The sequence below is a fragment of the Carcharodon carcharias genome, chromosome 6 (assembly GCF_017639515.1).
Source record: "Carcharodon carcharias isolate sCarCar2 chromosome 6, sCarCar2.pri, whole genome shotgun sequence".
NCBI classification, from domain to species: Eukaryota; Metazoa; Chordata; class Chondrichthyes; order Lamniformes; family Lamnidae; genus Carcharodon; species Carcharodon carcharias.
The window spans coordinates 164,161,949-164,176,492 of NC_054472.1; the positions used below are offsets into that span (position 1 = coordinate 164,161,949).

Consider the following 14,544-nt stretch of genomic DNA (forward strand, 5'->3'; position numbering starts at 1 on the left):
GAGTCCTAAATTCATTTTTTTGCCTGAGCTTTGACTGATGGGCCACAGTTGCTGTTCATCTCAAGAGGCAGAGAAGCAGCAGGGTAACAAATTGCATGGTTTGTCAGTCTTCTCCTTATCTCCTTTCTCTTGCTCTTTCTGATGTGCCTTTACTTTAGCCTTCTCTCACATTAACTTTTCCTGTTTTTTTTTCACCCCCTTCCTCCCAAGCCCAGTCGCTGGCATTAGCCCAGCCCATTAATTCTGAGCAGGTTTTGGCTGCCTCACTGTTGCACAGGCCGCAGAACACTCCAGGCAGTGACTCTGCTTAATCAGAAGCAAATTTGGTTAAAAGCCAGGTGTTCATTACCTGAAATGGTGTATGATTGGGGGTAAATCATTGCTGCATGAATGAATTTAGTCAAACTATAGATGTCAGTGGTTTAGAATACATGTTTTATGATGAAGATCTGCATCTCTCGCAAGATTTGGTACTTGGGCAGGAGCAGAGGTTTGTCCATCAGCAGCACGCTGGACCACTGAATTTGAAGATAACCCACGCCAATTTTTTTCTCATTTTCACAATTATTTTAAATATATAATAGCTTGCATTTAATAGCATTTTCAACCTAGTATAAATGTCCCAAGGTCTATGGCAAGAACAACTATCAAAAAAAAAAATTGATACTGAGCAACATGAAGAGTTATTGGAACAGGTGACCAAAAACTTGGCCAAAATGGTTTGAAGGAGCGAGGGGAGAGAGGTGGAGATGCAGGGAAGTTTAAGAAGGGAATTCCAGAGCACAAAGCTTTAGTCACTGAAGGTATGGCTGCCAGTGAAAATCAAAGATATGCAAGGAACTAGAATTGGAAGAGCCCAGAGACCTTCAAGGCTTGGCTTCAGGAGGTTGCAAAGACAGAGAGGATCGAGGCCATGGAGGGATTTGAACATAATTTATTCAAAAAAATGGATTCACATGCACTTAATGAGACTCTAACCAGTCTGATCTACAGGGTTTTGGTTTTAAGCTTGATATCTTAACACTATATTTTGGCAACACAATCTTTTGTAATTGTGGTGGATTTAGTCATTCAGCAAGATTTATCAGTGAAAAAGAATGTTAAATGCATTTCCTTTCTGTTGCTCACTTTTCCAAGCGTTTTGTGGTAGGTAAAGCACATTGAGTGTTACGTTTGTGACCTGCTGTTCAGAGTTGTATGTGGAGCACAATCTTCTCATCACAGAATTTAATATTTATTTCAATTTATTCTGGCCTACGCACTTAGTAGGGAGTTCAATATGCTCTTAATGTGATGCTGTGCTTTGTTGCTTTGTTCACCTGGAACGGCACCTCCTGCACAGTTTACAGTAAACCATTCTAATTCGTTATAGAAAGGCTGGACTCTGAAGCAGTGCTTGGTGTCTCTACATGTAGATGGGGGTGATGGCTCAGTACAGTTCTATATCTGTGCAACACAGGTCAATTAGGACTTGTTTTTCAAACAGCAAATTTAGCCAAGTGTTCACTGCAATTATGATTTATTATTGTCATACTGTGAATGAAACTTTGAACATTATCTCTCCTGTACCTGCCAATACCACACCTGCCTCCTTTGCCACAAAGAAAACTTTACTGCACTTTTTGAGGTGCAATTAATTGCACATTAATTGATTTTAAGCAAATCAATCTTGTAACAAGTTTATTTCCTTGGGGTAACGTAATCCAGCCCACATAGGACTAATACAACTAAATATTTATCAATAGGTCTAATATTATACAAAATATTTGTTCAGTGCATGTGCCAAATAACCCTGCTCTCGAGTGAATGGTTGTTTTACAAAACCCTCTTGATCAGGATGTTTTGTAAAATAATATTCAAACAAAGCACTGTCTTTGTGGGATGCAGCTTTTTGTCAAACACTTCCTTGTCTTCATATATAAATGCATTATATAAACTTCATATATAAAATGAATGCAAATGCGGTGGTTAAATTATCCATTGGCATTGCTGTTCCTGATTCAGGAATTCAGGAATGATATGCAGCTTGGCTGCATTGGTAGCCTTGGTAATTGCATTGTCTAATAACACTAGCTATTGTAGGCTGAAGTAAGAGATCTGAGCAAGGTATGAGGGATGTCTGGGCCACAAGGTATTAAATTCCGACTTAGGTTGGCATGTTTAGGGAGGAGAGAAGAAATTCCAAGTGATTCTTTCTGTTGCTTGGGTTTGTAGTTCCTTCACAAGACACACCAAAACTGAAATAAAAACAAAAAAACTGCGGATGCTGGAAATCCAAAACAAAAACAGAATTACCTGGAAAAACTCAGCAGGTCTGGCAGCATCGGCGGAGAAAGAGTTGACGTTTCGAGTCCTCATGACCCTTCGACAGAACTTGACTTCGAGTCCAAGAAAGAGTTGAAATATGCCAAAACTGAAGCTCAGCTTCTTTCTGAAAGAATAGATTCATTAGCCAACAGCTCCCCTGCACCTAAGCTAAACAAAATCGTTGGGAAGTTGGCACAAAAACCCTTAGACAAGAGTGGATTAATTAAAAGAAGGCAGCGCAGATTGTTAAAGGCAAATCATGTTTCAACCAACTTGCTTGAGTTGATTGAGGATAGTGGGGTTGCTGTGGTCTCAATGGACTTTGGTAATGTGTTGGTAAAGTGCCACAAAGGCTTGCCAGCAAAGTGGCATCTTGGATACAAAGTCACCCAAATGATGATAAACAGAGAGTAATTGATTTGTGAACATTTGATTTTACATACGAGGGAGATACACTATGGGGTTTCCCAGTGGCTCGTCTTTTCTTGGCATATATTAATGGCCTAGACTTGGCTACTCAAAGCACAATTTCAAAACTTGCAGTTGATTCAAAACTTGGAAATTTTGTGAACTGCGAAGAGGATTATGATGAAATTCGAGGAATGGACATCTGGTGGAATGAGCACATGATGGATGAATTTTAATGCAGAGATGTGTGAAATGATAGTTTTGACAGGAAGAATCAGGAGGGTCAATATAAAGTGCAGGAATAGAGACACCTAGGGTATTTATGGACATGTCATTGAAGATGGCCGTTAAAAAAGGTATATTAGATCCTATGCTTTATAAATAGAAGCATAGAATACAAAAACACGGAAGTTATGATGAGCCTGTACACTGGTTTGGCCTCAACTGTAAAATTGTGTCCAATTCTACTAACTCTACAAAGCACGTGAAGGCTTTAGAGAGGGTGCAGAAAAGATTTATGAAAATCTTCCAGGGATGAGGGACTTAAGTTATGGGGATAGATTGTTGAAGCTATGATTGTTACTTTTGGAAAAGAGAAAGTTGAGAGGAGATTTGAAAGAGATGTTCAAAATCATGAGGGGCTTCAGCAGAGTCGATAGGGAGAAACTGTTCCCATTGGCAGGAGAGCCGATAAACAGATGAGACATGATTTAAAGCGATTGGCAAGTGTTCCAAAGGCAAAATGAACATTGCTTTTTTCAGCCAGTGAAGGATTAGGATCTGGAATGCACCACTTGGTAGAGGCAGATTCAGCCATGACTTTCAAATGGAATTGGCTAAATACCTGAAAAAAGAAAATTTGCAAGACTACGGGGAAGGGTGGGGGAGTGGGACTAGCTAATTTGCTCTTGCAGAGAACCAGCATGAAGTTGATAGGCTGAATGACTTCCTTTATGCTGTAATCATTCTATGGTTTAGACCTTTTGGCACAGTAAGGTTTAAAGTAAATATAGGTCAGTTATAATGTGTACTTTCTGAACCCTTGTTACTTGTGACATTTTAATGCCTGTCTTTTTGAAGCCTGTCATTTTAGTGACATTGAGCTTAACTATTATTCAATAAGTTACTTGCCCCTCTATCATATCCTGTTTCACTTCAAATTTTCAAGGATGAAGTGGCGTGGTTGATCTTTCTATTTTCCTCTTGGCTGTTTTTGTTTCTTTTAAACTTGAGAACGTATCATAGTTCAGAAGTGGGTAGCAGATTTCACCATATTTAAGTCCTTTTTACCATTTTTATGAGGATGTCAGTACTGGAGAAAGTCACGCATTTCATCTTTGGTATTCAATACTGACATTAAGCACTCCAGTGTCAGGTATAATATAATAAGTAGCAGAATAATAATAATAGCCAATTATGCCCATGTTCAAATTATGTTTACATTCACGCCACTGATGATGGACATACCAACCTCATCTATCTTCAATATATAGGATTTTATTTAGCTAACAACATAGAATGTGTGTAAACAGGTAAAAGGTAAAATAGAATTTGAGTGATGCTCGATTGCTGTCATGTTTTGCTGAATATAAAACTGGCTGGGGGAAATTTGAATGGAATGGAGACTAATGGAGTTCGCTCAAGTTTGCTTTCATCTTTTTAGTTTTGGCTTCAAAAAGAGATTGGGACCAAGAAGTTCCTTTAACCCGTAAATCTCAGCCTACCAGAAGACTGGAACACGGGTTTTTATTGCCACATTTGATTGTTTTTAAAATGATTTCACCATCTTGGCCTCAGTCTTTCATGGCAACTCATTCTAGTTGCTGCTCACCTTCCGTGTAAAGAAATATGAACAGATTTATGCTCTAAACGTGTCATCCACAACCTTGAATGTGTGCCCTATTGTTGAGTATCTGAATGGGTTTAATTTCTGTTACTATCTATGTTATATACCTCTATAAGGTCTCAAGTTTTCTTTAGGCTGAAGAGTGAAGGTAGTTCCTCATAGGCCTGATCTTGGGGACCAGCCAGGGTGTTCACTACAAACCTCCTTTGGTGAACAATGTTCGTGCTGCACGGTTTTCACTGTACATTTGCTAAAACTTTGGGGGTCTCCATCACTTCGCTGTTAGCAATTTGTGCCCAAGATCTTTCGAGGAAGGTATGTTACTACATGCACTCCATATTGAACAAAGAGAAATTTAGCCTTCAGTGAAATTCTTGCCGATTTGGTGACTCAAATGTGTTAATTTTTTTGTAGTCTACCAGAAGGAAAATAATTGACAATGGAGAATAATGTCCAGATATAGAGGTTTCAGCAATGGCTCAATGAAGGCACTTTTCTCCCCGATTGAAAAGGCTCTGCACTCAAGTCCTAATTTCAAGATCTGAGCATATAATCTATGCTAACAATTCTGTGCAGTTCTGAGGATGTAATCTAATGATGGAAAGTGCTATCTTTTGGATGAGATGATAAACCGAGGCCCCACTTGCCCCCGCAGATGGATATAAATGATCCCATGGCACTATTCGAAGAAGAGTACAGGAGTTCTCCCAGTGTCTTGACCAATACTTATTCTTCAACTGCTAGTTGTAAAATAGATTCTCTATTCATTATCTCATTCCTGCGTTGAGGGATCTTGCTGTGTACAAATTGGCAGCGACCATTTCCTACATTACAACAATGACTACACTTCAAAAGTATTTCATTGGCTGTAAAGTTCTCTGGTATGATCTGCAGATCTGAAAGACTTAGAAATTCATGTTCTTCCTTTCTTTTCTTTCCTTCTTGCAATCTTGCTCTCTTTTTCTCTTCCTAAGTTTAATCCCATGAATATAATATTTTGATTGTAATTCATATCTGCTGTTGTTCATATCGGATGTCTTGTGGCAAAGTGGTAGTGTCCTTGCTCTTGAGCTACAAGTTTCAGGTTCGTGCCTCACTCCAGGAAGGTGTGTTCATAACATGGCTAAACAGCTTGAGTATTAACTTGTAAATTCTTCCAGGTGATAGGCTCTAAAGAGTGGGAGAGGTTCCTGGTCAGCCATGTGAAGGCAATAATTTGGAGCCTCTCCCTTCACTATCCATAGCTCCAGCCAGGCTGCAACATGCATTTAAAAGTGTATGTTGCCACAGCAACTCTGACTCCTTGGTGTGGCTCAGTTGGCTGGATGGCTGGTGTGAATAAGATTGGTGCCAGCAACACGGAGCTCGATCCCCATTGTGGCTGGGATGGATTCGGGACCTACCTCCCTTGCCGTACTCGTGGTGGAGATCATGGCACTGTGGGTCACACCTTCGGGCAAAGAACTGAAGAAGAAAAAGATAATTGTGTTTGTGGATTCACTAAAATCCAAAGCATGCTTTCATCTTAAAAAGAGTTCCATTTTCAACCTTATTCGCATTTTTGAATATATGAATGATAACATAGCTGTTACAGACTATATCTCTCCATTTGCCCCTTATTCAACGCTAAGATTCCTTCAAAATCCATTGTGTTCTAATTATTTTACCATTAGCACTTTATGGTGGAGTAATATGACAAACACTATTATGAATTTTATGACTTAATATTCTATTCGTTATTAATGTCATTAATGTTTTTCATCACGTTTGCAGCTTCCACACAGCAAATGCAAATGAGAAGGGCATTGGCTTCATTCAGCTTTCTCCAACTACCTCTTGTTATTTCAATGTATGTCTCATGAAGACTGAAATGTTTGCTTTCCATTAAATTTTGAGATAGGCAGGTCCTGCCCAAATTTCGCAAAAGGTACTTGATAGGAATTCTCGATTTGTTCATAAATATGATGTAATGTTTGGCTCTAAATTCCCTTTGGCATATTAAATGGCCCAACACCATTCAAAGATATGTTCGTCATCAGAATTTGACACCAAGACACACAAGTATATATTAGAACAGATGGCCAAAAAACTTGGTGAAAGTGGTAGGCTCTAAGGAACATCTTGGAGGCCTGTAGGCAGCTAAATGTATGGCTGCTAATGGTGGAATGGCTAAAATTGGGGATACTAAAGGGGCCAGAATTGGAAAGTGGCAGAGATCCTGGAGGGTGATAGATACACAGGACTTGATGGGAGTTAGGATAAGGGCAGCAGAGTTTTGGATGAGCTCTAGTTTATGTAGAGTCGAAGATGGGAGCCTGGTTTGGAGAACATAGCTACAATCAGGTCTAGAGGTAAAAGGCATGTATGAGGATTTCAGCAGCAGAAGAATTGAGGCAGCTGGGGAGTCCAGCAATTACATTTGCAAAATCCTTGATGTTAGTAACTAGCATTGTATTTAAGCAAGTCCTGAAACCATTCCCCAGAATTAGTGTTAGAAGACTGAGTTATAAGTATTGTGTTCAATTGTTCAGAGTTCAATTATATCCCTATTGATTGTTCACCACAGTGTGCAGTCAGTCAAATCTGTGGGTGTGGTCACAGTCATTTTAAAAAACATTTCTAATAAAGCTCCTGTTCTCTCTCTCAATCTGGTAAGAGCCATCTCTGCATATCTCCAAAGCAGAAAACACAAAAATGAGAATAGGCTAAAATCTTTCAACTTTGAAGTGGTGTCACATACAAGAAGCTAAGAAGGTAATTAAGTTAGTTCTGTGCACTGTGTTCATTCAATCTCCATAGAGAAGAAACCATAAATATACACTGGTAAAAACAACTCTCCTTTCATTTCCATCTCCCTACGCACTCCCCTCTCTGCCCACTCTCCCTTTCTCTCAACTCTCTCTACCTCTTTATTTTACCAATATTAGTATGATCATTGCTCCTCTGCATTTTCCTCTTTTCCCTCTAAGCTGCAAGTAGTCCACCCTGCTGCTTGCTAATTTTTCTCCCAAAATCCCGAATGTTGAACTTGAGACTCGACCGACGCTGTGACTAAATCTATCCCAGAACCACACAATCCTCTTGTATAGTTAGAGCCACATACTCCTCTTGTATATTTTTCAGGGGTTTGTAATCCATGCTTGGAATTTCATAATTATGTTCTTGATATGCCTCAACATCTACGCTCCTGGTGTTTTCACTTTGATGCCACTGCTAGATAATGATAATGGGAGGATGACTGCATTTTTCTTTTTAAATTTCAGGATTTTCGCTATAATCTCATGCTGACTCTAGGAACTAAACTTAGATGTGAATGTGGGTATGAAAATTAGATTAATGTTTCAAATTTGGAGATTCCTTTGTCGCTATATCATTTGGTGCATTTCTAGAGAAAATTGCGGTATAGGCTATGTTGGTGAGGTTGCTATCTGAATGATTCTAATGTTCTATTACAAAACAAAACCATCAGTTCCCTCCCATTGCTGTAGTTTTCTGTTTTAAATGTTGCTTGCTTAAAAAAATAGCTTGTATGAATCTAATTAATGGTTAAAATCAATGCAATCTTGAGGAAGAATTATCTTTTGATATATTTCTAATATCTCTCTTGACCTGTCTTTCTTCTAGCTGTTTTCTGAGGTGTACTCTTCAGAGTTCCATTCACACAGCAAAAATGTCATATGGGGCTATCGATGGCAGCAGCTTCAGTGGACACAACCCATTTGGAGGACCATCCAGACAAGGGTATCAGCCTTTAGGTAAATCTCACCGTTTGATAACCTTTCTAGAATATTTCTGCAGTAATTTCAGTTTTGATAAACGTTGGACTGTAGCTTTGAAAATAATTCTGTTGTAAGATCACATGATCTTTGTAAGCCAATGAGTTAGCAGTGCAGGGAACCCCCTCGGAGGGAGTTCTTCTTTAGTCATAGAGTTAGACACAAACATGTACTTGCTGCTGCTGTCTTGTAAATAAAGTTCAATATTTCCACCAAGAAAAGTTGTCTGGAAATCAACTCCATAACAATTTTATAGATCATTTTTCTGGTTGACAATCAAACCCACAAGAGCCTGATGTTTTGTGTTTGTCTAGCGTCTGGAGCACCGGCAAGCTGCATCATCTTTACCATAATCCAAATATTCAGTCAATTCAACCTTGAGGCAAGTTCAAAGCTACACTGCCCTACATCTGACACACTAACACTGCCAGAAAGCACCACGTCTTGGAACTATTACTATATTTCTCATATTATTAATGTGTCTTTTAGAGTTTAGTTTATGCACTTATTTGCATTACACAAAAACACCCACCTTCATTGGTGTAGCCTGCTGAAGAGAAGAGGACCACAGAAAGCGTTAGTTTCCTGAGCTCCTCCAGGGACTGCAGGACTCGCAATGGCTGGTGTAAACACAAACCACAGTCAAAACTTCTTGGCCATGGACAAGCTGAGCTTTCGGATTGCTCACGGAGATCAACAATTTTCTTCCTATTTGCCAATTATATGAACCTCACATTGTGCAGTTCGGAAGCCAGAAATAAAGTTAGCAAATTATGGGACTGTTGTTTTAGTGAGTGCATGGTAGAGCTATGGAACAGGCTCCCTTGCAAGATGGTGGAAGCAGACACATGGTAGTGATGCCTGAAGTGGAAATTAGATAGGTCTTTCAGGAAACATTTTGGGCTTCAGTGTTTGATTAATTTGAGACATGATGAATGGCAAGCGTAGTATTCTGAGGTGGACCTATGGTTCCCAAAGCACTCCTCCACTGAGGATTTTCGTTGTGTTTTGGCCAGGTCTATTATGGATGATTAGGGATTGATTGCTATGACTAGTCAACAACTCTAGTATTGTTGTAGTATGCAACTATCAGGTGGTAGAAGCTGAAGTAGATGGGTGTTTTTTTTTGGTCCAGTTTCTCTGCTATGTCTGTCATGGAATCCATCGCATATTGTAAGACCATGGATTCCACAAAGCTAGTAGTTTTCTTACATGTCACCACATTTCTTGTATAATCAATTCTGTAATCTCAAGAATATAATTAGATCAGTTCAAAATATTTATAGGATGTTGGCAGTAACCTGCTCTGATTTGTAAAGAAGACATAGATACAGGTGGGAGGCTACTCGGTCATTTACGTCTGTAATTTCATTACTTTGGCGACACTAGCTTTTTATAAAATTATTTCACGGGATGGACAACGATTGCGAGATCAGCAATTATTGCCCATCCCTAATTGCCCTTGAGAAGGTGGGGGTGAGCTGCCTTCTTGAACTGCTGCAGATCATGTGGTGTAGTTCCAGGATTAACTGTGGAATATGTTTACTTTTGTTCTTTTGTTTGTTTTTTAGAAAGCAGATAAATAAATTTGAATTATTTTGCTCAAGTTAATGGCTATCTGTGTTGGAGATCGGAGCAGTTTTCTCTGCTTTACTCCGCTTTTCATATTGGGTACTTATAGCAGATATAACACGTTAGACACAGAATATGATACTTCTGAATGATTGGAAAAAATTCACCTAAATCCAAACCTCACAGGAACACTTACTTTATTGTTGTTTTTATTGAGCTATCCATTGTACAATTTCAGGTGATTATCAAAAGATAGAATACTGCAGATCTTTGAAACAAAAAAAGGAAATTGCTGGAAACACAGCAGCTCAGGCAGTATCTTTGGCAAAAGGAAAACAAACCTTATCACTTTCATCAGAATTGGAATATATTGCAAATGAACAACTTATAAGCAGGAAGAGAGTGAGGGAAAGGGATAGGAAGACCACATGCACAAGGAAAAAGACTGGTAAAGTGATGAGGAAGCGAACAAGACTTGGTTAATTAACAGAAGTGATAATGGCGTTAGACAAAATGAGATTGGATAAGAGAAGTATAGAAGTAAACAGTACATATAAGACAACAACATAAATGACTGATTTTTTTATATAGCACCTTTAATGTAATGAAACATCCCAAAGTGTTTCACAGGTGCATTGTCAAATAAAGTATGACAGAGTCACATAAGATTTTTTTTCATTTATGGGACGTGGGCATCGCTGGCTAGGCCAGTATTTATTGTTTATCCCTAATTTCCCTTAAGAAGGTGGTGGTAAGCTGCCTTAAACAGCTGCAGTCCATGTAGTGTAGGTACATCCACAGTGCTGTTAAGGAAGGGAGTTCAAGGATTTTGACCCAGTGACAGTGAAGGAATGGCAATATATTTCAAAATCAGGATGGTGAGTGACTTGGAGGGGAAATTCCAGGTGGTGGTGTTCCCATGGATCTGGTGCTCTTGTCCTCCTAGATGATAGTGGTTGTGGGTTTGGAAGATGCCATCTAAGGAGCCTTGGTGAGTTCCTGCAGTGCATCTTCTAGATAGTACATACTGCTGCCACTGTGTGTCAATGGTGGAGGGATTGTTTGTGGATGTGGTGCCATTCAAGGGGGCTGCTTTGCCCTGGATGGTGTCAAGCTTCTTGAGTGTTGTTGGAGCTGCGGCATCCAGGCAAGTGGGGAGTATTACATCACACCCCTGACTTGTGCCTTGCAGATGGAGGACAGGCTTTTGGGAGTTGGGAGATGAGTTACTCACCACAGGATAATCATAAGCTTGGTCAAAGAGGTAGGTTTTAAAGAGTGCCTTAAGGGAGGAATGTGAAATAGTGAGGCAGAGAGTTTAAAAAGGTATTCCACAACTTGTGGCCTAGGCAACTAAAGGCACAGCCTCCAATGGTGGAGTGATTAAAACTGGAGATGCACAAGGCCAGCATCAGAGGATAGCAGACACCTTGGAGGGCTGTGGCGCTGGTGGTGATTCCAGAGTTAGAGGAGTGAGGCCACGGAGGAATCAGGAGTCAATGTAGGTCAGCGGGCATAGGATTGATAAGGGAACGGGACTTGCAGTGAGTTGAAACATGGGCAGTGAATTTTGGATGACCTTGAGCTTATGGAGGGTATAATGTGGGAGACTAGACAGGAGTGCATTGGAATAGTCAAGTCTAGAGATAAAGTAAGCATGGACATGGGTTTTAGCAGCAGATGAGCTGAGTCAAGTGAAGTCGGGTGAACCTACGGAGGTGGAAATAGGTGGTCTGAGTGATGGCATGAACATGAGGCTGGAAGCTCATCCTGGGATCAAATATGACACCAAGGTTGTGAACAGACCGGTTTGATCTCGGACTGTTGCCTGAGAGAGGGGGGGACACGGTAGCTTGGGAACAGAGTTTGGAGGGGGGGGACTGAAATAATGGAGGAACTTTCTGCTTATGTGGATGTCAGATAAGCAGTCTGATAGTTCAGCAACAGTGGAGGACTTGAGAAAGGTAGTGGTGAGACCCAGGGAATATGGAAGAGCTAAATCAGGACAGCTAAATGGAAAGACTCCAGTTGCCCAGGATTATGGTAGAAGAAAAAGATGAGCTCAACATCAGAGCTCCAAACTATCCTGTCGATAGACTATTAATGGTGAAAGCCCTAGCTGTAGATGTCCTGGTATACCCATCTGACATTAGCAGAAGCTATTGTCAAGCAATATTATAGGTGCTGTGGTTAATGTCTGAAGTCACTGTTAAGGCTAGAGCGCTGCAGAGTTCCTAATGAGAAGATTAAGGGTTGTTCCTCAAGCTTGTGTTGAGCTTCATTGGAACATGGTAGAAGGGATTTGAAATTGACTTTGACTTCTGTCAAAAATTCTAGTGTGCCTTTGAGATTGAATGAATTTAGCAGTGGATGTGTATTTCCTCCACAGTTAAGCTTTGTAAAGTTAAGAAGGTTCAGTTTCTCAGTCAGATGTGCATTACTTCCAACCTGCATCCATCCTGTGTTGTAATGAGTATCCACTATTCTACTCGAACTCAACTATTTTCTTTTCTATTTTGTTTCCTATGATACAGTCCTCTTTTCATGCCTGATTACATATTTCTTATGCCGTTCCTTAATTCGGAATCCTCTTTACGTTGTGCTATCTGCTTGACTTGTTGTTCATCATGTTCTGCACACACAAATTTTCCTCGAACCTTGTTGACCAGAACTGAACTTTGCAATCAGGATGTTCCTGAATTGGAAGCACCCTATCATTCCAACATAACTGCCTTAGATAAGTACTTTATTGGCTTTACTGAATAGCTCAGCATTCTGTTCACATTATTGATTGGTGCTCTACATCGACAAGAGATGTTGAATCTATAATCTTTCCTTTATCTCTTTTAGCCTCTGTTAGCCGGTTCGATACTGTTCATTAAGTGTGTCTCGTATTCTTTCCTCAATTGTGTAAAACCTTGTACCTTTTCCATTGTCATCTCCTATGAGTAGTAGTTCACACTTCTCTATTAGATTTCATCTGGAATAGTTTTGTTCACATGCAGATTTTAAAATCTAGGTCCTTCTGTACGAATTCCCATATCAAACTGGACAGCCATTCTCTTTCCCTCCCTCCATCGAACAAATACACTACTGGGATGGCAGGATTGTCGTTATGAGGAGAGATTGGGCCAACTGGGCCTGTAGTCACTGAAGTTTAGAGGAACGAAGAGGGGGAATCTCATTGAAACATTTAAATTCTGACAGGGCTGGATAGACTGGATGCAGGGATGTTGTTTCCTCTGGCTGGGGGGTCAAAATCTCAGGATATGTGGTAGGCCATTTCGGACTGAGATGAGAAATTTCTTCCCTCAGAGGGTGGTGAACCTGTGGAATTCTCTACCACAGAGCTCTATGGAGGCCAATTTGCTGAATATATTTAAGAAGGAAATAGATAGATTTCTGGACTCTAAAGGTGTCAAGGGGTATGGGGAGAGAGCGGGAGTTTGGCATTGAGATAGAGGATCAGCCATGATCATATCGACTGGTGGAGCAGGCTCAAAGGGCTGAATGATCTACTCCTCCTTCTATTTACTATGTTTACTTCATTTAGAATCATCTGACAATTTAATCAAATTGCTTACAATAATTCATTATAAAGTTTCAGCCCTGGCTCTTTCATGAGAACTCGCCTCTGAGTCAGAGGGTTGTGGGTGCAAGTCTAACTCTAGAGACTTGAGCACAAAAAGCAAGGCTAAAACTCCCACGCAGTAGTGAGAGAGAGAGCTGCACTATCAGATGCTGCCTTTTGGATGAGATATTAGATCAAAGTCCTGTCTGTGCTCTCAAGTGGATATAAAAGATCCCACAGCACTATTTTGGAGAAATATCGTGGTTATCCCTGATAATTTGACCAATAGTTATCCCCCAATCAACATCCCAAAAACTGATTATCTGGTCATGATCACATTGCTGTTTGTGGCAGTTTGCTGTGCACAAGTTGACTGCTATGTTACCTATATTATAACAGTGACTGCACTTCAAAACGTATTTCATTGGCTGTAAAGACTTTGGGACATTGAGTGGCCATGAAAGGCACTATATAAATGCAAATCGTCTTTAGTATTATAGAATCCAGTTTGTTTATTTAGATTAGAAAAATCAGTCCTGGTATCACTGCCCAAACATCACAGTTGCCATGATCTGAGACAATTCCTTGCCCTTAAAAGTTCAAAGTTACACCTGGAATTTCCTTTTCCTTGAGCTTTCTTGAAATCTGTGGACATACTGTCATGGAACTTCCCACCAATGACCTTTGAATGTTGCTTTCATGAAAAAGTCATTGGTCATGCAGGAACACTGGTTTCTGAAACCAAGCTGATTGCTATTTACAAGGCTATTTTCCTTGAATTATCTTGTCTCCTCTCATTCTGCTCTCAATCTTGGTGATACCTCCAGGCGCAAACTCGAGGGTTCTTTGTAATCAGAAAAATGTACATAACATCTAGGCCAGAATTTTTACCTTGATGGGCGGGCCGGCAGCCAAACTCTGCCGCCGAAATGGGACCCGCTGCCTTTTTTGAGTGGGCGGGCCAATTGAGGCCCGCCTAGTGGCATGCCCAACAGGAAGTGCTATGCGGCTTCCTGTGCGGGGGGGGTGGAGGGATTCCCCATCTGTCAAAGTGCGCTCTTTTG

At 40.3% G+C, this 14,544-nt stretch overlaps 1 protein-coding gene across 3 annotated transcripts in view; it reads left to right on the forward strand.

Moving 5' to 3' along the window:
* Positions 1-14,544, forward strand: part of tsnare1 (T-SNARE Domain Containing 1) — an 871,135-nt gene that overhangs the window by 155,674 nt on the left and 700,917 nt on the right. For all 3 annotated transcript variants that reach the window (XM_041190481.1, XM_041190482.1, XM_041190480.1), the window contains exon 2: positions 8,186-8,316. In XM_041190481.1, the coding sequence (XP_041046415.1) occupies positions 8,232-8,316 (85 nt within the window). In that variant the 5' untranslated portion in view covers positions 8,186-8,231. The remainder of the gene's footprint in view (positions 1-8,185; positions 8,317-14,544) is intronic.